Below are 26,382 nucleotides of genomic sequence, written 5' to 3' on the forward strand. Positions count from 1 at the left end.
CCCCACTGCTGCCTCAGACAGATGCCATGGGAGTCCCAGAATGGCCTGGAGGGGCAGAGGTCCCAGGAAGGTGTTGGTCCCACAGGAACAAGGATGAGAAAATCACCCTGCCTTCAGTTTTGCCCTGGCTGGGAAAGCTGACCCCAGCCAGCCCAGCACCACCTGGGCAGGGAGAGCAGCTGGCTGAGGGGCAGGGAGATGGAGCTGCCTCCAAACCCACCTCAGCACCTTCTGCTTGACAGCAGTGACCTAGAACCTCCCATTCCAGCTTTAACAGAGGCTTAGGAGGAAGGAACAAGATCTGATCTATTAAACCTGCTGGGAAAAAAAAGGTACAATGGCTGGTCCAAGGTGGCCCAAAGTCCTCCTGGAGCAACTGCTACTTCTTGGCACTCTTCTTCTTCCTCTCAATCAGTTGCAGCCCCTGCTTCTTGATGTATTCCCGGGTGGGGACAAGGCCATGGCCTTTGTCAGCAAAAGTAAAGTCTGGAGAAGAGAGTGGAGAGGAGCAAGCTTGGCAGGGTCTGTGGAACCACCTCTGTGGTGCCCTTGTGCCCATGAAGAGAAAGCACAGCTTGGAGGGCCAGTGGCATCCCACAGACCTTGTGGCAAACCCTTGGGCACAGGCACTGCTAACTGTCTCCTCCACACCCCCCTCCCAGGTGGTTTGGAGGATCTGGTGATGCTGTGGCTCCTCTTCAGCACTGCTGGGGCTTCCCATAAAGGTCTGGAGCTACACTGTGGTGGGTACAGCTCCCAGCTGCTCAAAACCAGGTGGCAAGCTGCCAACAGCTCATGGTCTCCAGCAAGAGCATCAAACAGGAGGAGGCCACAGGCAGAGCCAGGTTGTTATCACAACCAGGTGATTTGGGAGATGAGGCTCCCTCCCTCCTTGCTCTCTGGCACCTCTCCTTGTGCCTGCTGTGGTTCAGCATTCAACACCCCACCAGCTGCCTTCGCTCTCCCACATTCCCACCTAAACCCACTGCCCGTGCCTGGAGAAGGACAAAGTCAGCCCCAAGGTCTGGAGGTGATTCACGGCTTGGGGGCTGCTTGGACAGTGAGAGACAGGTCCAGGAGTGGCAGTGGGCAGGAGCTGGGACAGTCACTGTGGGACATCCTACCCTGGATGCTGCTGACTGCCTCCTTCAAGGAGATCTTCAGATTCCGTGGATCGTTTGTGGTTGTTTTCTCCAACAGATTCCTGACCTTTGCAAATGTCTGAGAAGGACAACCTGGGTCAACAGCTGAAGGGGAGCTGAGTGCTGCAGCCCCACTTTGTTGTGCCCTCAGAGAGAACACCCTGCAGTGCCCAGTGCCACCCAGGGCTGAGCTGCTCCATGGTTCTTCTCTGGGGCCACCTCTGTCACCCCAGCTAAGGGAACAGCTTCAGATGAGCTATCCAGGAGAGCTCCATGAAGGTTCTCAAAGACCAGAGCAGGGATCATAGAATCATAGAATCAAGCAGGTTGGAAGAGAGCTCCAAGCTCAGCCAGCCCAACCTAGCACCCAGCCCCAACCAACCAACCAGACCATGGCACTCAGTGCCCCAAGCCAGGCTTGGCTTCAACACCTCCAGCCACACAGACTCCACCACCTCCCTGGGCAGCCCATTCCAATGCCAATCACTCTCTCTGACAGGAACTTCCTAACAACATCCAGCCTAGACCTGCCCTGGCACAGCTCCAGGCTGTGTCCCCTTCTTCTGTTGCTGCTTGCCTGGCAGCAGAGCCCAACCCCACCTGGCTACAGCCTCCCTGCAGGCAGCTGCAGGCAGCAATGAGCTCTGCCCTGAGCCTCCTCTGCTGCAGGCTGCACACCCCCAGCCCCCTCAGCCTCTCCTCACAGGGCTGTGCTCCAGGCCCCTCCCCAGCCTTGCTGCCCTTCTCCAAACACCTTCCAGCACCTCAACAGCTCTCTGCAATGGAGGAGCCCAGAACTGGACACAGCACTCAAGGTGTGGCCTGAGCAGTGCTGAGCACAGGGGCACAAGAACCTCCCTTGTCCTGCTGCCCACACTGCTCCTGAGCCAGCCCAGGATGCCATTGGCTCTGCTGCCCACCTGGGCACTGCTGCCTCCTCTTCAGCTCCTCTCTGCCAGCACCCCCAGCTCCCTCTCTGCCTGGCTGCTCTCAGCCACTCTGGCCCCAGCCTGTAGCACTGCTTGGGGTTGCTGTGGCCAAAGTGTAGAACCCTGCACTTGGCCTTGTTCAATCTCATCCCCTTGGCTTCTGCCCACCCATGCAGCCTGTGCAGGTCCCTCTGCAGGGCTCCATAGATGGAACCTCCACACACCTCATTGTCCTCCTCAGGGCTGTGAGTGTGGGGGGGTAGGTCTGCCACCCTCTGCAGCAGGTACTGCAGCTTCTGCTGGCAGTGCTGCAGCTTCTCCTCCACCGCCACGGCCTTGGCTGAATCATCCTGGAGTGAGAAGGAGAGGCACAGCCTTGGTAGGGAAAATGAGTCACTGGGGGTGATGGTGGCTGCACCAAATGTCACCATGCTGCACCTGTGCACCACCAAGTACCAGCTGGGGCCATGCTCACTCCAGCGCCCTGCGGGTACCTGGTTGGGCACGGCGATGCCACGCAGGCGGGCGGTGAGGTAGTTGATGCCATTTTCATACTCGAGCAGGAGCTCCTGGTTCATCAGCATCTGGGCTTGCAACTGCTCCAGACGAGCCTCTTCCCTCTGCAGGTTCATCCTCACCTCCTCTTCCAGCTTCCTGAAGCCAACCACACTCACATCCACTCAGCTGCGCCAGAGACGCTCCAGAGCTGTTGCAAAAGCCACCCAGGCTGCCCCCCTCCACCCACTGCAGAGCAGAGAGGCTGCCTGCAACTCAGCTCCATGCTGCTGGCACCACTTCCCATGCCAGGTAAGGAGCAAGAGCTCTCCTGCTGACACAGGCTGGGCTTTAGAAGAACATTCTGCTCAGGAAACCTCCTGGTGCAGAAGTCAGAGGTGGATGCAAGTGGGATGGAGAGAGGGATGCCCTGCTGGGACAGCTATGATGCACACTTGTCCTGCCTAAAGATCAGGACCACAGAATGTCAGGGGCTGGAAGAGACCTCCAAAGCTCAGCCAGTCCAACCCCCCTGCCACAGCAGGATCTCCTAGGGCAGATCACACAGGAACACTTCCAGGTAGGGTTTGACTAGCTCCAGAGAGGGAGACTCCACAACCCCCCTGGGCAGCCTGTGCCAGGCTTCTGGCACCCTCACAGGGAAGAAATTCCTCCTCATGTTTATGTAAAACTTCCTATGCCTCAGCTTAGAATCACAGAATCAAGCAGGCTGGAAGAGAGCTCCAAGCTCAGCCAGCCCAACCTAGCACCCAGCCCTGGCCAATCAACCAGACCATGGCACTAAGTGCCCCAGCCAGGCTTGGCTTCAACACCTCCAGGCACAGCAACTCCACCACCTCCCTGGGCAGCCCATTCCAATGCCAATCACTCTCTCCACCATTGCCCCTTGTGCTGGCATTGGGCATCACCCAGCAGAGCCTGGCTCCAGCCTCCTGGCACTCACCCTGCACTTCTTTGTGAACATGAATGAGGTCACCCCTCAGGCTCCTCTCCTCCAAGCTCCAAGCCCCAGCTCCCTCAGTCTTTCTTCATAAGGAACAAGTTCCCCTGCCTTAATCATCCTCTTGGCTCTGCACTGGACTCTCTCAAGCAGTTTCCTGAGGTCTTTCTTGAACTGAGGGGCCCAGAACTGGACACAGTACTCCAGATGCAGCCTCAGCAGGGCAGAGTAGAGGGGGAGGAGAACCTCCCTTGACCTACTAACCACAGCCCTTCTAACACAGCCCAGATTGGCATTGGCTTTCTTGGCCACAGGAGCACATTGCTGGCTGATGGGCAACCTCCCATCCACTGGGACCCTGAGATGGTGACCCTGTTGACGTGACTGTCCTGAGACCAGCAGCACCTGGTTGTGTTGGGGGGCTGGCCAAACTTCAGCTCTGCCAGCTTCAGCTCCAGCTCCTTCAGTGTCTCCTTCAGCTCCTGCTTCTTCTCCTTGCACCCCTTGATGAACTGCTCCAGGTCCACCGAGGACTTCTGCTGTGCCAGGAGCCTGCTGGGGATGTCCTGGCCAGGGGAGAGCACAAGGACTCAGCCCATGGCACTCCTGCAGGGTACAGGATCTGGGCCATAGCCTCGAGGAGCTTTCTGCACCATGGACCACTGCAAGCTCACATTATGGAGAAGAGCAGCTCCATCCCTGCCCACACAAGAGGGGCTTTGGGGAGTTCCAGGGGCAGAGGAGAGCAGATAATGCCCCGGTGAAACAATGTGAGCAGAGGTCTCAGTCCCCCGGGGCTTGAGCAGCCCTGGGGGGCCCAGGAGATGGTTTTGGCATTACCCAGAGGCAGGAGCACTGCACCACAGCCTTGGCCCTCTCCACCTCCTGTGTCACCCAGGCCTCGTACTCCGTCTGCATCCTGGTGGCTTTTGTGTCAGCATCTGAGGTGGGAGGGAAGCATCAGGCAAAGCCATCTGCGGCTGTGCCCCATTCCTGCACCCCCCTGCACCCCACCAGACACTCACCCGCCCGTGGCTCGTGATGTAAGTCCATGGTGAGGTCATACCTGGAGCGCTGCAAGCATGGTCATGGTCACCCTCTGAAGTGCTGGCACCGGGGGGGAGCTGACCCTGCAGTGCCCCCACCTCCATGGGAGGCTTGGCACTGCCCCCTGCCCCTCAGCCCTGCCCGTGCCATGCCCCCACTCACCGCCATCCTTTCCCTTGCTTCCTTCAGCCAGGCTCTGTCAATGGGAACCTTCTCAGAGGCCAGGGAGTGGAACCTGAGCTCTCTCTCCTTGAGGAACTGAGCTTGCACCTTGGCCATGTCCTCCTGGAGCACGTCAGAGAAAAGAGAACCTCAGAATCCCACAATGGTTTGGGCTGGAAAGGACCTTTGCAGCTCATCCAGTCCAACCCCCCTGCACTCAGCAGGGACATCCTCACCTAGAGCAGGCTGCTCACAGCCCCAAACAACCTGGCCCTGGAATGGTTCCAGGGATGAGGCCAGCTCCCACCTCTGTGGGCAACCTGGGCCAGGGTCTCACCACCCTCAGTGTGTAAAATGTCTTCATATCTAGTCTGAATTTAGTTTCAAAGCATCAGCCCTTGTCCTGTGGGGTTGCTAAGGCTAGGATGGGCCTTTGTGAGTCTGCTGAGCTTCTGGGAAGGCCATCTTCAATAATCATCCTCCCCCCTCCCTGTCTGAGCAGGATGGCAAGGAAACCACACAGCGAGGGCTGGGTGATGGAGCACGATGCCTTCACCCTGGCTGCCCCACGAGAGCCTCAGGAGGAGTTATGGAGGCACCTGGGTGCTGTGGGCAAGCCTTGCTCGGTCTCTTTTGCTCTTTGCTGCAGGAAGACTCATTGGTTCAGGTGCGTGGTGCCCACTCGTGGGCTCTGGAGGGTGGCAAAGGGCCCTAAGCTGGCTCAGATCATCTCACCTTGGTTATATGAGTGGTTCTGAGGGTGTCAAAGGCCATTAACTCCATGAATTCCAGCTCCCCATGGTACAGCTTGGCCATCCCACACAGGAGGTCCAGGTGGCTAGGCAGGTGGGCCAGCTCCTGGGACACAGGGAGCCACAGCAGGTCACCTCCCCAAGCCTCGGGGGTACCCCATATTGTTGCAGGGTGTGGGGTGGAGCAGGAGAACCTGACTGGTCCAGGAGGGCATTCCACAAGCACAACCTTTGGGAAGGGATGTCGTGTGGGATGATGAGACAGAGGGGGGGGAACTCACCTTTCTGAGGACGTCCCACACCCCCAGGTAGAGGGTGGTCACCTTCTCCCCAGCCCTGCCTTTCACCAGCATCTTCTCAATGTCATTCTCCACCTGGCGAATCACCTGGGGCAGAGATGGGGGGCACAGCATGGGCCCACCCCATGTGCCAAGGCCAGAGCCCACCCAGGGGGTGCAGGGGTTGGGTTAAAGCCCCTCCTTGGTGCTGTCCACCCCAGGAAGGGGTCTTGTGTACCTGCACCTGGTGCTGGTTGTCATCCAGCTCAGCGCCCTGCAGCTGCTGCAGCCACCTCTGCAGCGCATCCCGCACCTGGCTCCGCTGCCTCACCTGGGACAGCAGCAGGTCGCACATCTTCACCTGGTCATGGAGCTCAGCCTGAAGCTCCTCCTGGGCTGCCTGCATGGACAAGTTCAGCAGGCTGGAGGCAGGGCCCAGAAGAAGGAATTCCTGCTTGGAAAACTTCCCTCCCCCCCCCCCCCGCCAAGGTAGAACTGGGGACGCTGGGACATGGCTCCAGGACATCATCACTCCCTGCTAGGACCTGGTCTGGGGGAGCTTTGCTCTGGGTGGGTGGTTGGGGTAAGGCAAAGGTGAGCATCTGCTGGTAGCAGTGGTGGGTTGGGCTTGGGGACTCTGCAGAAGGCAGAGCCAGGGCTGGGTGTCAATAACATCGATCTGTGCCCCAGCTGTGGGGGCTGGCGCACAGCACTGGCACTGCTCTGTCCCTGCCCCCGGGCAAAGGCAGCTCTGCGGGGCCAGCGCCTGCATCTCCACGGGCTCCTAACCAGGACATAACCTTGGGACAGACAGTGAAGGGCAGAGACAGCTTCTCTCTGCAAGGGGTGCAATTGGACACCACAGGGATGCAGCCAGCCCTGGGGACGTGCAGAGTGGGACAGCCAGGAGCTCTGCTCAGTGACCTAGAGGAGGACCTGCACAGATGGGTCCCATGGTGGAAAGGGACCCATGGGACCACGCAGGAGCACTTTGTGCCTTCCTGCATCCGCCCAGTGGTATCCTTATGCGAGCACCTGGTCCTGGTCCCAGTCCCACACCATGCACAGCTCTTCCAAGCATCCCCACAACACCAGGACTCTGCGGGCAGCCTGTGCCCTCCAGATGCTGCCTGTCACTACCTCTGCTGTCCTGCTGGTGAAAGCCATGTCCGAGTGCTCCCGTGCTGCACAGACCTCAGCGACGGCGAGCTTCTTGCGTTGTGGGCAGGAGAGGGCTCTCTCCAACTGCGGGCAGGAAAACCTGAGCTGTGGGGCTGGCCGCATCCCGTGGGCGCCCCATGCTGCCTGCTCCTGGGAGAGGCCCAGCAGAGAAGCCAGCACCAGGCAGGGGTAGAGCAGATAGGACCTGCTGGTACCTTCTGGACAATGTCCAGGGCTTGCATGTCCTCCTGCATCACCTCCCGCAGGCCAGGGAGCAGCTCTCTGTTCTGACTGAGTTTTTCCTCACACCATCGTGTGAAAAATTTCCTGCCTTGCTCTGGAGGACGTTAAAGAACCACAGAATCACAGAACTGGAAAAGCCTTCTAAGATCATCCAGTCCAACCCCCAACCCAACACCATCATGGCCATTAAACCCTGTCCCCAGGGGCGACATCCACAGGTTTCTTGAACACCTCCACCACCTCCACGGGCAGCCTGTGCCAATCCCTGACCACTCTTGTAGCAAAGAAACCATTCCTTATCTCCCACCTAACCCTCCTCTGGCACAATTAAGGCACTGTTGGCACCAGGCAGGACAATGGAGGGACCAAAAGCCAGCCACTCGTCCTAGATGATCCCCATGGAACCAAAGGGACAGCACCTTGCAAGGCCATGATGGCACACAGCTCCTGGACGCGCTGGCTGAGGTTCTCCTTCTGTCCCTGCATGGTGCTGGTGCTCCTGCTTTGGTCCTCCAGCCTGGCTGTGTGAGGGGCAGCCATGGTGGCTCCCCTGCCCAGTGGAGACATCCTGGCTCAGCTGCCCAGTGATGTCACCAAGCTGTGACCACAGATGAGCAGAACTGTTGCCGTGGTACCTCCAACTACTTCATGCCATCCAACCCCTACTTGATGGTGGCCTCCCACTTGACCATTGCTTGCCAAAGCTCCTTCCCCTCCACTTCTGCAGGGAGCAGATTAATGAGTAAGCAGTTATGGAGCTCTCTGAGGTAGCCCAAGGCAGGGAGGGCAGCTGGGATCCCAGATGCGTTTCCTATCACCATGGCTACGGCGCTTGGAACCCTCCCTGCCTTAGCAAGTCTCCAAGGCCCACCAAAAACAGGGTGAGGACAGTTGCAGGGTCAGTAGGTTGTTGAGGGTTAGGGCTGGGCTAGGTATGATCTTTGTGGCCTCCTCTGGACCTGCCCCAGCAGCTCCATGTCCCTCTTGTGTTGGGGGCACCAGAACAAGACACAGCGCTGCAGGTAGGAGCCTTACGAGAGCAGAGATGCAGAATCACTTCCCAATTATAGAATCAGAATCACAGAGTTGTCAGGGTTGGAAGGCACCCCAAGGATCATCCAGCTCCAACTCCCCTGCCATGGGCAGGAACACCTCACACTGGATCAGGTTTCTCAGAGCCACACAGTCTGGCCCCCAAAACCTCCAGGCATGAAGCTTCCCCCACCTCCCTGGGCAACCCATTCCAGGCTTTCACCACCCTCATGCTGAAGAACTCCTCCCTAACATCCAGGCTGAATCCACTCCTAGTCTTTCCCCATTCCCTCCCCAGTCCTATCATTGCTTAACATCCTAAAAAGTCCCTCCCCAGCTTTCTTGTAGGCTCCCTTCAGATCCTGGAAGGCCATTACTGGTGCACATTTGCAGCCAGATACACCAGCAGAGCTCTCCTGGAAGCTGCCAGCTTGGTTGCAATGGCCTAGATAGAGAGCTTAAGAAGTGGAGTTAGTCAGGAAAGGCTTGCAGAGGGAGTCAGGCTCCTGTTGAGAATGGGAAGGAGACAGTAGCTACCAGTTCAGGTATTTATTTAGGTCCTCACCACACATTCTTGCTGAGCTACAGGTCTGACAAGAAATGCAGGCATGTACATTTAGCTGTTGATAAATAAAATCAATCTCCTCTTCCCAAAGGAAATCCTTGTGTGCAGAAAAGGGCTAAGTAAACTGCCTTCTGAGCACCAAGCTCATCTATCAGCTTAGATTAAGCTTCTGGACCTCAGCATCTTCAACCTGCAGCCATCCTGCTGTGCTCCAGGGATTGAACACAGAAAAGAAAGAAGTTCTAGGATGGTGTCATCAGGTTTTACCCACACAGCATCATCTGAGACTCTAACTCAGGGTTTACAGACTTATACATTGCTTTAGTGCTAAGTGCCAATGACAAGCTACAGAGCAGCAAGATCACCTTCAGTGCTTCAGGAAGGACAAACACAAGGAGATGGCCAACTGGAAACCCAGCAGCTCAGGGTTTGCACACAGGAGGAATCTCACCAAGCTGACACTTGCAGAGGCTGTCTCCACATGACCAATAGAGTAACTATGTCACTAAACTTCCCCAGGCAGCATTGGAGATCACCTTGAGGGGAAGAGAAAGCACTTGAAAGTGGATAAAATGGTTCAAAAAGCTCCATTTCACTGATCCTCAGCAAAGTGCTACAGTGGCAAGTGCTTCCAAAGTGCTACTAAAGAAATGCAACCCAACTGTACTCAAGCTTATGTCAGGAGGCTGCTGAGGAAGCTTTTGAGCAGGGATCTGGCCCTGCAGAGCACTCAAGAAGTCAAACCACTACTTCTCCAGTTGACTTCACCTCTCCCTGCTTCAACCATAGAAAATCCACAAGCTGTTAATGGTAGGAAGGAAAAGATCTCATGAGAAGCACAGGAGCTGTTTAAATGGCATAGAACAGAGTCCTGCACTCTGAGCATCATCAGCAAACAATGAATTCAGCAAGGGCTGGACAGATCCAGCCCTTGGCTACCTACAGCTCTTGGCTTGCTGCATACTGTCAGCATGGCAGCAGGTCCAGAACACTAAAGGCTCCTTGGGGTCCTGCTGGTTTAGCTTTTAGTCACCCAAACACACACACTTTGCCTGGTGCTTTGTAATTTTAGCATCTCTTTCTCCAGTTGTTGTGCATCCCAAAGAAAGGAGAGAGGCCAAACTGAACTTCAAAGCAGTTGTTTAACATGGCTGAAAGAAGACTTCACAGGATTACCAACAACTCCATCCTGTGCCTCAGGAGCTGGCTGAAAATGGTGTGTATGTTGCAGAGCAGCATAAAAAGACAAGAGGATAAAGGACAACTGCCAGGATTGGCCTCTACAGGGCCACAGTTACCTCTGGGGAACGGTGGCCCAACAAAAGCCTCTCTCCATGGCCAGGGGCAAGCCCTGCCTGCTCCCAGATTCCTTGGCTCACCAAAGGAGTACAGCTCACACTCACCCTTCAGCCCTCAGAAAGCCAGAGACAGCTTCTATATGATTAACAAATATAAAGGCTTTATTTCTTCCTTTCTGTCTCTAGAATATATAAATAGATCATTCAGTTGGATTTGATGTAGCTAAATAGATTTTATCAATAAGTTATTTGGAGAATCTTTTGTTTTTTTTCCCCTAAGTTAGCAAGTCCTGTTACATCCAGGGAAGAAAAAAAGCTTTAGGAATGGTCCTTGAAATGATTCTGATTATCAAGCAGCCAATTATGGAAACCTCAGTGAGTTTTCATGCTGCCAAGAGATGGGTTTTAGACAGGATCCACACTTGGCACCTGTTTAAATGTGCAAAGGCAGCTCTCTTTCTTTAAAGCTCCCCTCCTCACATCCAACCCTCACCCCACCTGTGCCATCTTCCACTCCAAGCTGACGACTTGACATAAAACCAATTGGCAACGCAGCAACCAAACACTTTAAAACAGCAATCTTTAAAGCAAACCAAAGCTGAAGTAACTTCCCTATCAGATTTAAACTCAATCCTCATTAACACAGCCCTGACATAAAACATTGCCACAGGCAAAGCCATTTGTAAGCCAAGCAAGTCTCAAACGAGTTAGAAAAACCCAACCAACTCACACTGCATGGATAAATCCCAAAGGATTAGTGTCAGAAAAGAGTTGGCAGCAAGAGATTGGGGAAAAAAAAAACCATGAAGGCCTAAGAGAGTGGTTGAGGGATGTTGTTGCTGCAGGAAAGGTTTTCATCACTCCAGCTTTTCATCTCCTTCCTCCACGTCTTTCAGACTGAGCACTTCCAGAGTTCCTTTCCCTTTGGTTTCACTCCGGACCAGCTCATCAATCTCTCTGAAGCAGCCAGGATCAATAAGGCACACCTGAAATGTTCCACATGGCAATGGTCAAAGAGCAGCAGTGGGTTTGCAGCAGCCTCTTTTCAAGGTCTGACATGAATGTTTAAAGAAATCAATCATAGAATGGTTTAGGTTGGAAGGGACCTCAAAGCTCACCCAGTTCCAACCCCCTGCCCTAGGCAGGGACACCTCCCACTGGAACAGGTTGCTCAAGGACCTCATCCAACCTGGCCTTGAACATCTCCAGGGAGGTTGTGGAGCACAGAATCACCCAATGTGATCTTTGATCACATTGGGTGATTCTGTGCTCCACAACCTCCCTGGGCAACCTGTGCCAGTGTCTCACCACCCTCAACCTGTGCCAGCGTCTCACCACCCTCACTGGAAAGAACTTCTTCCTCACATCTAGTTTAAATCTCCCTTCTTCCAGTTGAAACTTCATCAGGGAGGAATGATCCTCTTCCAGCTTAAGCCTCACTGATGAGAGGTGACCTCATTAATGTTTATAAAAATGTAAAGGTGAGTGTCAGGAGGCTGGAGCCAGGCTCTGCTGGGTGATGCCAGATGACAGCACAAGGGGCAATGGTGGAAGCTGAGGCAGAGGAAGTTTCATTTAAACACAAGGAGGAATTTTTTTCCCTGTGAGGGTGCCAGAAGCCTGGCACAGGCTGCCCAGGGGAGTTGTGGAGTCTTCCTCTCTGGAGGTATTCAAAACCTGCCTGGATGTGCTCCTGTGTGATCTGCTCTGGGTGATGCTGCTGTGGCAAGGGGGTTGGACTGGCTGAGCTTTGGAGGTCCCTTCCAGCCTCTGACATTCTGTGATTCTGTGAAACCCATTACTCCTTGTCCTGTCATTACAAGACCTTGTAAATAGTCCCTCCCCAGCCTTAGTGTAGGTCCCCTTCAGCTACTGGAAATGATTAGTTACTGAGAAGGACTCTGCAGAGCTGCTGAGTGATTTCCATCAGTCTTTCCAGAGAAGCTCTGCAGTTCCACCTCCCCATGCTGGAAATGTCCTGTGCCAGTTGGCATTGAGAGATTCTAAGCTCTTCTCAGAAATATTTTTACTAATACCAAATATTCATTCACAGAATCACAGAATGGGTTGGGTTGGAAAGGACCTTAAAGATCATCCAGTTCCAACCTTCCTGCCATTATCAGGGACACCTCCCAGTAGGTCAGGTTGCTCAAGGCCTTATCTAGCCTGGCCTTGAACACCTCCAGGGAGGGAGCAGCCACAACTTCCATGAGCAACCTGTGCCAGTGTCTCACCAGCCTCACTTGAAAGAATTTCTTCCTCCAGCCTCAATCTGCCTGCCTCAAGCTTCAATCCATTCCCTCTCACTCTACCACTACAAGCCCTACAGATTGTTTTTGAAAATCCTAATTAACCACTATCAAAACAGAGGCCTGAGCCACCAAATCAATCAATAACATTCCTGACAGGCAGAGCAGCAGTGCTGCAGGACAATCCCTGCTGAAACAAAGCACTCCATGCTTGTCCTCACCTTGAAATACAAACTCTCTACACTAAAACCTTGAAGCAGCAACCTCTCTACACTAGAAGTTACTTTCAAGCTTACATCCATCTTCTGATTTAGGATCTCTGGTCAACTTGCAATTCAGAGAATGGTTTGGGTTGGAAAGGACCTTAAAGATCATCCAGTTCCACCCCCCTGCCCTGGGCAGGGACACCTCCCACTAGACCAGGCTGCTCAAGGTCTCATCTAAATAAGTTTCCACATACTAATTCACCTTCTAGTTTTCACTAGAAGCAAAATGGTAGTGAAGCCAAAGGATCACTGCTACCTACATTTTCTTTGACAAATTTTGTGGTTTAGGTCCAGAAACTTCAGAATTTGCCTTTGAACTTTGTCATAGAATCATAGAATCAAGCAGGTTGGAAGAGACCTCCAAGCTCATCCAGTCCAACCTAGCACCCAGCCCTATCCAGTCAACCAGACCATGGCACCAAATGCCTCAACCAGTCTCTTCTTGAACACCTCCAGGTGTTTGTGCTTTCTCTATCTACAAGTTCTGTGTCACATTTGTTCATTCTGCTTTGCCAGTGCTTCCAGACTTGTCCACTTTAATTTAGAGATAATTCCTCTCACAGGTCTGTTTTGTTTTCTATTGCTTTGTACCCATGAGGGAACCTCAGGAGCTCATCTAAAAAGCTTCTGCTGCATTTGCTTGTGGTTCATCCTCATTAGCCCATTTCTACCTTCTTGCTTGAATTGTTCAGGTTTCTATCTACAGAATTTGTGTGGTCTTTTCTTTTCTCTAGCAGTTCTGTAGTGGTTTACCATTAGACTCCAGCCTCATTTAGACACAAACTATCACTTAAAGCACCTGAAAAGCCTTCAAGCAATAGCGAGACACAATTCAATTAGGAATGTACTGCAATCAGATCAAGCCTGAAACCCAAGGACTGGTTGATCACTTACAATTTCCAACTGCTCATTGAAGTCTTCACTCTCAATAACTTTAATGAGTGGCTTGAGCTTCTCTTTCAGTTTCTTGCCCTCCTTCACTGGAAGGATAAATCGCAGCCTCATGTGAGCACGCTCGATCTGCATGGTCTCCTTCAGCCGCTTGATCACCTCCAGTGCCTGTAAAGACACGAAGAAGAAAGAGCATTTACCCTGCTCTTAAAACACACCACACACATCAGAACCTCCAATCCCTTCCCTTGCCTTCATTTGGAATGGAACAGACATCTAAGATCATCCAGTCCAACCATTCTCTAACGCTACCAAGGCTGGTGCCAAACCATGAGCGTCAGGACCACATCTCTGCTTCTCTGAAACACCTCCAGGGATGGGGATTTGAACACATCCCTGGATAGCCTGTTCCAGTGGTTCAGAACCCTTTCAGTGAAGAGGTTTCTTCTGCTGTCCAATGTAAACCACCCCTGGTGCAACTTGAGGCCATTTCCACTCCTTCTCTACTAGGGAGAAGAGAGCAACCTCAGCCTGGCTCTAGCCTCTTTCAGGGAGCTCAGGCACATTTCTCAGCACCGACTGCTGCCATTCTGCTGCTGGCAGTTTGTTGTTAGGCTGTTTTGAATGATTAAACACCAAAGGCAGAGATTTTGCTGCCTGTGTTCACCTCAAACATTTAAACCCCCTCATTTGCAATACTGTTAAACAGCAGTTACACTGCAAAGCAAGACCCCCCAGTGGCTCAGACACAAAGCCTGATTTACCACTTCAATTTAAACAAAGGAGGAAAAAACTCCTTTCTGTTCCAGCCTTAACATTGTTGTTGCTTTAATTAGTTCCTTTCTTTCCTGCCTCCCCTGAACTGTTAGAAAACAAACTGCAGGAGTTTTAGAAGCTGCTTGCAGCTGGCATTCAGCTGCCAGCAGGCTGAGTAATCCCTCTGTGGGCTTCAGACCACAGGGCTTTGCTGAGCCCTCCGTGACTGCCAACAGAGAAACTGCGCTTGGAAGACAACAGCTCTGAGCAGAAGCTGACTGGGAGAGAAGTAGAAGAAAACCAACCTGCTGCTTTGTGCTCTTGTGTGGTTTGACAGAGTAGTGAATGTCCTTCATGGCTCTCTCTATCAGGATCACTGTGTAGGGCCTCTTTGTTTCAGGGTTCACACATTTGTCAGCCACTATAGTGGCGATGTCTCTAAACATCTGCTCCAGCTGTGTGTGCCGTTCTTTGTCTGACACCTGCAGCTCCCCCTTGGACAGTATCTGTGCAGCAAACACAAAGGAAGCAGGTAACAAACATCACAGATCTCACCAAAGAGCAAAACCCCAACAATTCAAGTTACATTTCATTGCCTGAATGGATTGGTTGGATGTGGAGAAGAGCAACAATCATTTAAACAAGGGCTGGGAAGTCTTCAGACAAAAACCCAAGCACACAAACACTGAGCTACAGAAAGAGAAGCAGGCAGGTCACAATGTCAGGGGCTGGAAGGGACCTCCAAAGCTCAGCCAGTCCAACCTAGCACCCAGCCCTAGACAATCAACCAGACCATGGCACTAAGTGCCCCAGCCAGAATTTGCCTGAACACCTCCAGGGACAGCGACTCTACCACCTGCCACAGCAGAGTCTCCTAAAGCAGATCACACAGGAGCACATCCAGGCAGGTTTTGAATATCTCCAGAGAGGGAGACTCCACAACCCCCCTGGGCAGCCTGTGCCAGGCTTCTGTCACCCTCACAGGGAAGAAATTCCTCCTGATGTTTCCATGGAACTTCCTATGGTCCTTGAATGCTCACCACACACAGCAAGTCCATAGTTCATATCCTACCAAGGGCTAAGAAATCAGGTTGGAAGAGACCTCCAAGCTCAGCCAGCCCAACCTAGCACCCAGCCCTAGACAATCAACCACACCATGGCACTAAGTGCCCCAGCCAGGATTTGCCTGAACACCTCCAGTCACACAGACTCCACCACCTCCCTGGGCAGCCCATTCCAATGCCAATCACTCTCTCTGACAGGAACTGCCTAACAACATCCAGCCTAGACCTGCCCTGGCACAGCTCCAGGCTGTGTCCCCTTCTTCTGCTGCTGGCTGCCTGGCAGCAGAGCCCAACCCCACCTGGCTACAGCCTCCCTGCAGGCAGCTGCAGGCAGCAATGAGCTCTGCCCTGAGCCTCCTCTGCTGCAGGCTGCACCCCCCCAGCTCCCTCAGCCTCTCCTCACAGGGCTGTGCCCCAGGCCCCTCCCCAGCCTTGCTGCCCTTCTCCAAACACCTTCCAGCACCTCAACATCTCTCTTGAATTGAGTGGTCCAGAACTGACACAGCACTCAAGCTGTGGCCTGAGCAGTGCTGGGCACAGGGGCAGAAGAACCTCCCTTGTCCTGCTGCCCACCCTGCTCCTGAGCCAGCCCAGGATGCCATTGGCTCTGCTGCCCACCTGGGCACACTGCTGCCTCCTCTTCAGCTACTATCTATCAGTACCCCCCAGGTCCCTTTCCTCCTGGCTGCTCTCCAGCTCTAAAATTGAGAAAGCCTCTTCCAAGCAAAATATGTGCCACCTACCATCTTACAGATTTCTGTCTGGTCATCTGTCCCAAAGGCTTGAACAAGATCTTCCTTTTTGGCCACCTGCCCTTTGGAAACGTTGACAAACACTGTGTGTGTCTGCAGGACCTCGTCCAGGTCTTTCTCCCTGGAGATCAGGGTAGGGTTAGGAAATGTGCTGGGTCAGCATTGTGAGAAAGCACACAGGAGCTTGCAGAGAGCAGGAACAAGTCCTGCTGCCAAGGGATGACTCACTGGAGCCTGGAAACTTCTGTTACCGAAACGTCAACACCAGGGATGGGCAGGGGTGCACAGTGCCCCGGGGTGCTTGCCCCTTCACTGCTCCACACCGGCAGCACCATCTCCCCGTGATTCACGGGACAGCTGGATGCCGTGGGGGCAGTGGATGCCGTGGGGGCAGTGGATGCCGTGGGGGCAGTGGATGCCGTGGGGACAGCTGGGTGTCGTGGGGACAGCTGGGTGTCGTGGGGGCAGTGGATGCCGTGGGGACAGTGGATGCCGTGGGGGCAATGGATGCCGTGGGGGCAGTGGATGCCGTGGGGGCAGTGGATGCCGTGGGGACAGCTGGGTGTCGTGGGGACTCCCTGCCACCGGCCTCCCCCGCCTCAGAACCGGGTCCCGACACAGCCCTCCCCAGCCACTCCATGCTCAGGCCCCACCGGAGCCGCCTCCTCCTCCTTCCCCCCCCGCTCTCTCCACAGTCAGGCCTCACAGTCAGGCCTCCCCTGGCTGCCTCCATACCCAGGGCCCACACGGCTCTCGCCGCCGCCCCGATCGAGGCCCCACACTGGCCTCTCCCTAGGCCGGCTCCTCTCGGCCAGGCCCCGGCGGCGGCGCCCGCCGGTGACTCACGCTCCGCTGCGCCATCCCATGACCTTGTTGCGGTAACAGGCGATCTCGAAGCGCTTCCCGCCGCGCCGAGCCCTCACCACGGCCACGTTGGTGAGGCGGATCTGGTTGGTGGGGGTGAAGATGGACATGGCGGCGGCGGCGACGGCCCCGGAGCCGGGAGAGAGGGGCGGGGCGGGGCGGGGGGCGGGGCTGAGGGGGCACCGCCCCCCCACGCTGCCTCCTCATTGGGCGAAGCCTCGCTTGTGCCCTCCCTCCGGCGTGCCAATAAAAGGTGTCCGGAGGGAGCGCGGAGAGGCGGCGGTGGTGGCCGACCGGAGGGGAAGGAGAAGAGTGTGGCGCATGGGCTGAAGAGTGGTTCCGCTGGTGGGGGAGCGAGCATGGAGGGCCGAGGTGAGTGTGGGGGCCGGGCCTGGGGGCTCGCAGCCCTGAGGGGGGCGTGCGTGTGCGGTGGGAACCGTTCTGCCTGCGTCTGGGGGGGGCTCAAACCGGAGGGAAGAGACTGTGGAGGCCTCAGACCCAACGAGGGATGTATCCAGGGGGCTTAGAACCGTGAGGAGAGGCTTCAGGCCGTGAGGGAGGGGTGCGGGTGCGGTTAAGACCAGTGAGGGATGTGCCGGAGGAGGAGAGGGGAGCGGGTGGAGGCGCTCCCAGACGGGGAGGGGAGGGTGGGGGGGATGTGGGGTAGTAACTGTGAGGGGAGGGGGTGTATGAGGGGGGTAGTAACTGTGAGGGGAGGGGGTGTGTGAGGGGGTAGTAACTGTGAGGGGAGGGGGTGTGTGTGAGGGGGGTAGTAACTGTGAGGGGAGGGGGGTAGTAACTGTGAGGGGAGGGTGTGTGTGAGGGGGGTAGTAACTGTGAGGGGAGGGTGTGTGTGAGGGGGGTAGTAACTGTGAGGGGAGGGGGGTAGTAACTGTGAGGGGAGGGGGTGTGTGAGGGGGGTAGTAACTGTGAGGGGAGGGGGTGTGTGAGGGGGGTAGTAACTGTGAGGGGAGGGGGGGTGTGTGAGGGGGGTAGTAACTGTGAGGGGAGGGGGGGTGTGTGAGGGGGGTAGTAACTGTGAGGGGAGGGGGGGTGTGTGTGGGGGGCAGCAACTGTGAGTAACTGTGGGGGGGTGTGTGTGTGAGGGGGGCAGCAACTGTGAGGGGAGGGTGTGTGTGTGAGGGGTGTAGTAACTGTGAGGGGAGGGTGTGTGTGAGGGGGGCAGCAACTGTGAGGGGGTAGTAACTGTGAGAGGAGGGTGTCTGTGGGGGGGGGCAGCAACTGGGAGGGGGGGCCAGCAACTGGGGGGGGGGGGGTGTGGGGAGTGGGGTAGTAACTGCGAGGGGGGTAATAACTGGGAAAGAATAATTTGGGGAGTGGGTGATAAGGGGTGTTTGGGTGGGGGTAGTACCAGAGAGGGGTGTGTGTGGAGGGGTAATAACCTTGAGAGGGGGCAGGTGGCTAATAGTGTGTGTTGGAAAGTAACCACCTGCTGAGGCCTGCATGTGTTGGGTTGGTGCAGAACCAAGGGGATGCTTCCCAAGGGCTTGCTCTTGTGACACCCTCAAATAGAATCATAGAATCAGTCAGGGTTGGAAGGGACCACAAGGAGCAGCCAGTTCCAAGCCCCCTGCCATGCCCAGGGACACCCTACCCTAGAGCAGGCTGCACACAGCCTCAGCCAGCCTGGCCTCAACCACCTCCCTGGGCAACCCATTCCAGCCTCTCACCACTCTCCTGCTCAACAACTTCCTCCCCACCTCCAGCTTTGCTCCATTCCCCCCACTCCTGCCACTCCCTGATATCCTGAAAAGTCTCTCCCCAGGTTTTTTGTAGCCCCCCTTCAGCTACTGAAAGGCCAGATACTGTCTATGGCAGGCAGGTCAGTGGAGGTCATCTTTGAGGTCCCTTCCAACCTAAGCCATGCTGTGGCCTTTTACATCCAGACACTTTTCCAGCCCAGGAGTTTGCTGTGTTTCCTTAGAGCAGACCCTGCCTATCTAAGAAGAAACCAAAGTTTCTTTATGTCAGTCCAAAAAAATATTAGCACAGATGGAACTCAGCTGACACCTCTGAGGAGGTAAAGAGCTCCTTGCTTCAGCTGTTGTCTTGTCTTCAGCTGAAAGCTGTTTCCTGCAGAGCCTGAGCAATAGCTAATGGCATGGAACTGGGTACTGTATGGTTGGGTTTTTTGGGTGCTCATTCTGACCTTGTGCTGTAGGAGTCACCTTGTGCTAAATCTGCTTTCTCCTAGGTTTAGATGTCTCTGTGGATACCTGGGACTACTTCTATACTTCCCTGGTGTCCTTGTGGCTGCAGAGGTTTTACATCTATTTTGCTGTTGCTTTTGGGGTCAGCATTTGTTTCATCATTCACTTCACCACCACTAAAAGGAAAAATCAGATAACTGAACAGGTAAGAAGAGCCCCAAAAATCTGCATGTGGAAGTGAGTAGTTGCCAAGAAAAGAGAACCACTGATGCAGTGGAATGAGCTGCTACACCTAGGTGATTGCAGACCCCAGATCTTTAGTTCATAGATGCATGGAATGGGTTGGATTGGAAGGGACTTAACAGCTCAGCCAGTTCCAACCCCCTGCCATAGGCAGGGACACCTCCCACTAGAACAGGTCGTTCAAGGCCTCATCCAAACTGGCCTTGAACACCTCCAGGGAGGTTGTGGAGCACAGAATGTGATCTTTGCTCACATTCTGTGCCTCTGTGCTCCACAACCTCCCTGGGCAACCTGTGCCGGTGTCTTTCCCACCCTTGCTGTAGTTGTGTTGAAGTTACTGGGTTTGAATTTTAAATGCTTTGAGGGGAGAATGGAGTTAAAACCACTTTGAAAAGGAAATGAATGTGACAATGCTTGCTTCACAGGGCAAGAAATCCATTGGGAGCCCCACTCCTTCTGAAGGAACAGAAGACAAACCAGTGAATGGCTATGCCACCCTGAAGGCAAAGGAGGTCTATGTTGCTGGGGTTAAGATTTTCTATGGGTCTCAGACTGGCACAGCAAAGGTAAAAGTTGGGTTTTTTTACATACAGAAGAGGTTTTGAAATATTAAAGTAGTGCTTGCCTTGCAAGCAGCACACTGTGACTCTGTGTGATGGTTTGGGAGTTACCTGCTTCCTCTGCTCTCATGAAATCACCCAGACTAGACTCAGCTGGCTGGAAGTTAAGGAATGAAGCTCTATATTCACAGCTTAGCACAATATACAAGCAGATAGTTGCAGTATTTACAGCTATATGCAGCAATATACAAGTGAAAGGTACTACAGAAACACAACAGCCCTGCCAGAAACCAGAGTCCCCAGGAAGGGCTCCCAACCACCCTTCCACCTTCTTTCCACCCCTCTACCTTATCCCACTCTATGTCTTATGTGCAAGGTGAGCTTGGAGGATTGGCAAGGGGGTTTAGAACCAAAAGGATTAGTTGCACAGAAGCAGCCCAGGGAGAAAGCACAGGCTCCAACAGAGACACCAACACACACTGTGTTCTACCTGTGTTTGTGTTCTTGTTCTTATACATCTCAGCAAGCCATTACAAGAAGGATGTGGACTTGCTGGAGCATGTCCAGGGAAGGGCCACTGGGTTGATCAGAGGGTTGCAGCACCTCTCCTATGAGGACAGACTAAAAGAGTTGGGGCTGTACAGTCCAGAGAGGAGGAGGCTCCCAGGTGACCTTCTTGTGGCTGTCCAGGATCTGAAGGGGGTTGGAAGGGACCACAAGGAGCAGCCAGTTCCAAGCCCCCTGCCATGCCCAGGGACACCCTACCCATTTCAGCCTCTCGCCACTCTCCTCACCAACAACTTCCTCCTCACCTCCAGGCTGAATCTCCCCACCTCTAGCTTTGCCTCATTCCCCCCAGTCCTGGCACTCCTTAATACCCTCAAAAGTCCCTCCCCAGCTTTTTTGGAGACCACTTCAGATACTGGAAGGTTATAGAATGGATTGGGTTGGAAGGGACCTTAAAGATCATCCAAACCCCTTGCCATGGGCAGGGACGCCTTCCACTAGCTCAGGTTGCTTAAGGCTTCATCCCACCTGACCTTGAACACCTCCTTGGGCAACCTGTGCCAGTGTCTCCTCACCCTCCCTGCAGTTGTCTTGAAGTGACTGGTAACTTTCTACATTTCTTCCCTCAGGGATTTGCCAGAGGCCTGGCTGAAGCAGTTGCTGCCCTTAATTTGCCTGTGGAAGTCATTAACATGGGAGACTCTGATCCAGATGATTGCTTATCAGAGGAGGTGAGTCTGCCAGAAATAGGGTGGATAAAGACAAGATTTTTCTGGGATCACTGAAGGCTCTTTTCTGCTTCTGTTTATCTCCTGGAAATCTCCACACCTGTGTTAAATTGTTTCCCCTTATTTACATCTCTGCTGAGGCCACACCTTGAGTGCTGCATCCAGTTTTGAGGCCCTTGCTCCAAGAAGGACATTGAGGGGGCTGGAGCAGGTCCAGAGAAGGGCAACAAAGCTAGGGGAAGGTCTGGAGAGGGTGAGGAGCAGCTGAAGGTGTTCAGCCTGGAGGAGGCTGAGGGGAGACCTCATTGCTGTTTACAGGTCTTACAGCTACCTAAAAGAAGGCTGGAGTGAGGTAGAGGTTCATAAGATTCATAGAATGGGTTGGGTTAGAGAGGACCTTAAAGATTATCTAGTTGGTCTCTTCCATGTAACAGCATCACTTAGGTTGGCAAAGCCCTTCAGGACCTCCAAGTCCAACCTAGAACCCTACTCTCCAAGTCCAACCTAGAACCCTACTCTCCAAGTCCAACCTAGAACCCTACTCTCCAAGTCCAACCTAGAACCCTACTCTCCAAGTCCAACCTAGAACCCTACTCTCCAAGATTTGCCTTGCACCACATCCAAACTGCCCTTAAACACATCCAGGGTGGGTGACTCCACCACCTCCCTGGGCAGCTCATTCCAGTCCCTGACCACTCTCTCCATCAAAAACTTTTTCCTAATGTCCAATCTAAACCTCCCCAGCCTCAGCTTGAGACCATTTCCCCTTGTTCTGTCTCTGGTTCCCTGTGAGAAAAGCGCAGCAGCAGCCTCTCCATGACATCCCTTCAGGCAGTTGTGGACACCTACAAGTGATTGGAGAAGAGGAAATCGCTTCAAGTTGCACCAAGGGAGCTTTGGGTTTGCTATTAGGAGAAACTTCTTCTCTAGAAGAGTTTTCCAACCCCAGGAACAGCTTGGTCTGTGCTGGCTGTTGTAAGATGGTTCTGCAGGAGGATGTGTTCATCAGTGGGGTCATCACCTGCACCATCCCCTACCAAAGAGTGCACATCTCTCCTGACATGTTCCAGCTCTCTTCTGGATGTGAAGTGTTCTGAAGCTTGGAGTGGTCTCTGTTCTGCTTCTCTCCTCAGACAAGCAGCAGGAACGTTTGTGTCTTCCTGGTGGCTACATACACAGATGGGCAACCTCCTGAGAGTGCAGCTTGGTTCTGCAAGTGGTTAGAAGAGGCTGCCAATGACTTCCGCTATGGGAAGACCTATCTGAAGGGCCTGAGATATGCTGTGTTTTGCTTGGGCAACTCTGTCTATGCTGACCACTACAACACAGTAAGTACCTGCTCTGCACCTGTCCTTGGCTTCTGCTCTCCTGAAAGGCCTGGAGTGAGCACCACAAGGTGGTACAAGCCTGAACTGCACTGGCACTCCGTGTGGGAATTGCAGCTGCTGTGCACACTTGATTTGATTAGAGGCTGGGTTTAAGGCATGGGCAGTGCAGCTTTGAAGCAGTTGTGCTGCCCTTTGAAATGGGAAGGGAGTCTTATGAGCACTGTGTTTATCTGGAAGCTGTGGGAATCTATTTGGTAAAGCCTCACTGAGTTCATCTCCCAATTCTGAAAGCTTTCTGTCAGCACCTGAGGACCCAGGGCTGCAGAGCCTCTCTCTTGCTGTGTAGAATGCTTTGAGCCTTTTGCCTTGCTGAGAGCCTCTCTCTTGCTGTGTGGAGTGCTTTGAGCCTTCTGCCTTGCTGTTCTGTGGGGATTTTAGCTTTAGTTCCTGAGGTCATATATGGAAATATCTTAGCCTGATATCTTGCAGCCACAAGGTCAGGTTTGTGTAGCTGGGGCAGTGTGACATGTAGGAGGGAATGAGGGACCTGGAGTTTTTCAGCCTGGAGAAAAGGAGGCTGAGAGGTCTACAATTCTGTGAAGAGCTTGGAGCCATGTGGAGTTTGGTCTCTTAGAGTCATAGAATCAACCAGGTTGCAAGAGACCTCTAAGATCATCCAGTCCAACCTATCACCCAGCCCTAAGAGGTGAAATGTCCTCAGGTTGTACCAGGGAAGGTTTAGGTTGGAAACTTCTTCACTGAAAGGCTTCTCAAAGACTGGAACAGGCTGCCTTAAGGAGGTGGTTGAATGCCCCCTCCCTGGCAGTGTTCAGAAGCGGCAGAGATGTGACAATGAGGGACAGGGTTTGGCACCAGACTTAGTAGAACCAGAGAATGGTTGGGCTGGATGACCTTAAAGGTTTTTTCTGTTGACTAAGCATTGCATGAAGAAGCTTATCTTGGATTTCATCTCTCACCACATCAGTGTGACAGCAGGGAGGTTTTCAAATGAGAGTGAGGAGGTGTGGTGGTGCTCAGGCTGCCTTGTCTGTGCTCTGAATTGAAGATGAGGGCAGTCCAGAAGCCCTCCCTTGCATCTCACTCTCTTTCCACACTTGGTCTCTGCTTTCTTAGTTGCCTGCTTTAATTCCCCTCTTACCCTTTCCTAGGTCGGCAGAAACGTTGACATGTGGCTGTGGATGCTCAGTGCCAGCCGTGTCATGACTCGTGCTGAAGGGGACTGCAACGTGGCCCAGAGCAAGCATGGCAGCATCGAGGCTGACTTTGAAGCCTGGAAAACCAAGTTCCTCAGTCGGCTCCAGGCCCTCTGCAGGGGGGAAAAGAAACCCTGCAGTGGGAAGTGCAAGAAAGGGAAGTGCAAGTCTCGAGGGAAGCAGAGCAAGGAGAGCTCAGATCATGAACCTGGGCCATCAGAATCTGACAATGCTGAGGTAGAGTAAAATGCATGGGACCTTATCTCTGCTTTACTGCCTCTTAGAGCACTGTTTGACTACTCTGCTTCCTCTTACAGCCGAGAGGGCTGCCTTGAGAGCTTGGTGGTGTTTTGTTTTGCAGCAGAAGGGGAAGAGGGATGAGGTCCTGTGGCACATAAGGAGAATGAGCAAGCCAGAAAGAAGAGCCAAAGAATTGGTGGTGGGCCTAGGCTAGATGCCATTTATTGAAGAGAAAGGCTCTGTCCTATAGAGGGAGGTCTGTGTTGTGACATGCTTCAGGGAGCCAGTCAGAGTCCTCATTGAAGCCCTTTTTTTTTGGCCTTATGGCCAAGTGAAGCATTTAGAGAATCACAGAAACATTCAGGTTGGAAAAGCCCCTCAGGATCTCCAAGTCCAACTCATTTAGCTCCCTGTTTGCTATTAACCTGCTTCCACTTCAGCTCCTTGAAGCTTTGGTGCTTTGCCTGGATTCAAAGGCAGCTGGGACAGTTCTGTGGTTCCTCTGAGTGTGTCTGCCTGTCACCTTTGTGTCTCCTGAGTGTTTGATGATGGCAGGTTGAGTAAGCTATCCTCTGCCTTGCTCTGCAGTGCAGAGCTGCTATAGCACTTTAGTCCTCCCTGTGGGCTGTTTATTGTGGGTTGGAAAAGGCTGCTGTGGCCACACTGAATTTTGCAGGAAAATGGGAAATCTTGTGGCTGAGTGGGTTTGAGAGTGCTGGGCCAAGAGGATTAAATCTTGCTGTTACAGCAGTGCTGTTTCCAGAAAGGGAGACAACTTCTCTTTGGCTTGCCAAGTAGATCTCTCCCTGTGCCCTCAGGCAGGGGCACTGGGAGAGGTTAATGGACCATGAGGATGTTCAGAGGGCTGCAGCAGCTCTGCTGTGAGGACAGACTGAAAGAGTTGGGGCTGTGCAGGCTGCAGAAGAGGAGGCTCCCAGGTGACCTTCTTGTCGCCTTCCAGGATCTGAAGGGGGGCCTAAAAAAAGCTGGGGAGGGACTTTTGAGGGTGTCAGGGAGTGGCAGGAGTGGGGGGAATGGAGCAAAGCTGGAGGTGGGGAGAGTGAGGCTGGAGGTGAGGAGGAAGTTGTTGGTGATGAGAGTGGTGAGAGGCTGGACTGGGTTGCCCAGGGAGGTGGTTGAGGCCCCATGGCTGGAGGTGTTTGAGGCCAGGCTGGCTGAGGCTGTGTGCAGCCTGCTCTAGGGTAGGGTGTCCCTGGGCATGGCAGGGGGCTTGGAACTGGCTGCTCCTTGTGCTCCCTTCCAACCCTGCCTGGTTCTATAAATACCTGAACTTGAAATGTATCTCCTATACCTTCTGCAGGTTTTTGGCAGGGCTATTCTTGTTTTTTACCAGTCTTTACTGTGTGAAAGCTGATTTCAATGGCTACCATTGTTGAAAGTCTCCTTTAACGTCTCTTTCTCTCATCTCTTAGGCAGAGGAGTTGTTTGAAAGCAGCAGTGAGGAGGAGGCTGATGCTGAGGAATCTGGAGGCACAAATTCTATTGTTGATGTTGAAGATCTTGGCAATATCATGAGCCACATGAAGACAAAGGTACAGTGAGGGTGGAGCTGGTCAGGTTTCTGTTGCTGATCAGCTGAACTGGTCAAAATGCTACCTGCTGGGTTTGAAGGTAGAGAGAGTAAAAGACAAACTTTGGAGAAGTGGTCCCTGAAAAGCCATGCTTGGAGGGGTGTTGAGTGTACTGCCCAGCTGCCTGACTTGTTCAGTCATCAGTTGCTGCAGTGGCAACCTGTTGTGTTCAGTCTGAGGGAAAACGAGTTCCTCAGCTAGTATTTAAGTTCTGAACACCCATCTTTGCTCCCCTGATTGACAGTCCAGAGCCTGAACACCACTCCTGTTCTTACCAGTGTTGTAAGACTGTCAGCAAGAGTGCGGGTGGCATGGGAGGGAGCAGAGCTGCCAGTGGAGCTGTAGCTGTCAGCTTTAGGATCTTCTGTCTTGCTTGTTGCTGCCCAAAGATGAGCATCTGGGCTGGCAGAGCAAGCCAGTGAGCTTGAGCTGACCTGTGCTGAGCCAGACAACCCAGCTGTAATTCCTAGAATCGCGGATTTTGATTTTTGAAGACCTCTAAAATCGAGTCCAGCCGTCAACCTAAGACCACCGTGGCCACTAAACTGTGTCCTAGACTGCAATGTCCTACGTGGCAAACCGTTTGGCTTTCCTTTGGCGGCAGGAAGGATCAATGGTTCTCTTCTTCCTCTCCTGCGTGTCACCACTAGAGGTCAGTGACAAGAAAGGAACTGGGTTTTCTGCAGCTGGGAGGTGGTGTGGTCCAGCAGCCCTAGGAAAACTCGGGCATCCACTTGTCACTAAGTGACAAAACAGGGCCAGGAGTAGTGCAAAGCAGGAAAACCACAGATCAGGAGTGACCAGAGCAGCGGATCACATCCTGCTCTTGGCTTCTCATGCTGCTTGTCCTGGTAGTGAGCATGGCTGAAGTCAACATGGCCTAGGCAGTGTC

At 53.6% G+C, this 26,382-nt stretch overlaps 3 protein-coding genes across 10 annotated transcripts in view; 1 reads left to right on the top strand and 2 right to left on the bottom strand.

Moving 5' to 3' along the window:
• CCDC183 (coiled-coil domain containing 183) lies at positions 1-7,656 on the bottom strand. The gene is made up of 14 exons (XM_064166759.1): positions 7,590-7,656; positions 7,143-7,264; positions 6,854-7,011; positions 6,005-6,188; positions 5,770-5,874; positions 5,472-5,594; positions 4,673-4,859; positions 4,368-4,468; positions 3,933-4,093; positions 2,836-2,841; positions 2,566-2,725; positions 2,296-2,421; positions 1,125-1,221; positions 1-615 (listed from the first exon to the last, which is right to left on the bottom strand). The coding sequence occupies exons 1-14, from the start codon at positions 7,654-7,656 to the stop codon at positions 380-382; spliced, it is 1,833 nt and encodes a 610-aa protein (XP_064022829.1). The 3' UTR covers positions 1-379.
• A 1,080-nt stretch (positions 7,657-8,736) lies between these two features.
• On the bottom strand, positions 8,737-17,064 carry SBDS (SBDS ribosome maturation factor). The gene is made up of 5 exons (XM_064166258.1): positions 16,890-17,064; positions 16,035-16,164; positions 14,533-14,733; positions 13,475-13,639; positions 8,737-11,051 (listed from the first exon to the last, which is right to left on the bottom strand). Exons 1-5 carry the CDS (start codon positions 17,015-17,017, stop codon positions 10,923-10,925), a joined length of 753 nt encoding a protein of 250 aa, XP_064022328.1. The 5' UTR covers positions 17,018-17,064; the 3' UTR covers positions 8,737-10,922.
• A 130-nt stretch (positions 17,065-17,194) lies between these two features.
• The window catches only part of LOC135187429 (S-adenosyl-L-methionine-dependent tRNA 4-demethylwyosine synthase TYW1-like), a 138,898-nt gene continuing 129,710 nt past the window's right edge, over positions 17,195-26,382 (top strand). For all 8 annotated transcript variants that reach the window (XM_064166124.1, XM_064166125.1, XM_064166126.1 and 5 more), the window contains exons 1-7: positions 17,195-17,279; positions 19,123-19,283; positions 19,747-19,887; positions 21,018-21,119; positions 22,250-22,444; positions 23,614-23,895; positions 25,332-25,451. In XM_064166124.1, the coding sequence (XP_064022194.1) occupies positions 17,267-17,279; positions 19,123-19,283; positions 19,747-19,887; positions 21,018-21,119; positions 22,250-22,444; positions 23,614-23,895; positions 25,332-25,451 (1,014 nt within the window). In that variant the 5' untranslated portion in view covers positions 17,195-17,266. The remainder of the gene's footprint in view (positions 17,280-19,122; positions 19,284-19,746; positions 19,888-21,017; positions 21,120-22,249; positions 22,445-23,613; positions 23,896-25,331; positions 25,452-26,382) is intronic.

The sequence above is a fragment of the Pogoniulus pusillus genome, chromosome 27, assembly GCF_015220805.1.
Source record: "Pogoniulus pusillus isolate bPogPus1 chromosome 27, bPogPus1.pri, whole genome shotgun sequence".
Lineage (NCBI taxonomy): Eukaryota > Metazoa > Chordata > Aves > Piciformes > Lybiidae > Pogoniulus > Pogoniulus pusillus.

Excerpts from the sequence above, each read along its gene's own strand:
- CCDC183 (XM_064166759.1), bottom strand. The coding sequence starts at position 7,656 with ATGCAGGGACAGAAGGAGAACCTCAGCCAGCGCGTCCAGGAGCTGTGT. Across the intron at positions 4,094-4,367 it reads TGCAGTGCTCCTGCCTCTGG|GACATCCCCAGCAGGCTCCT; the intron begins GTAATGCCAAAA and ends TCCCCTGGCCAG. Across the intron at positions 2,422-2,565 it reads GCATCGCCGTGCCCAACCAG|GATGATTCAGCCAAGGCCGT; the intron begins GTACCCGCAGGG and ends TTCTCACTCCAG.
- SBDS (XM_064166258.1), bottom strand. The coding sequence starts at position 17,017 with ATGTCCATCTTCACCCCCACCAACCAGATCCGCCTCACCAACGTGGCC. Across the intron at positions 16,165-16,889 it reads ATGGGATGGCGCAGCGGAGC|GGAGAAAGACCTGGACGAGG; the intron begins GTGAGTCACCGG and ends CCTGATCTCCAG. Across the intron at positions 13,640-14,532 it reads ACAAGAGCACAAAGCAGCAG|GCACTGGAGGTGATCAAGCG; the intron begins GTTGGTTTTCTT and ends GTGTCTTTACAG.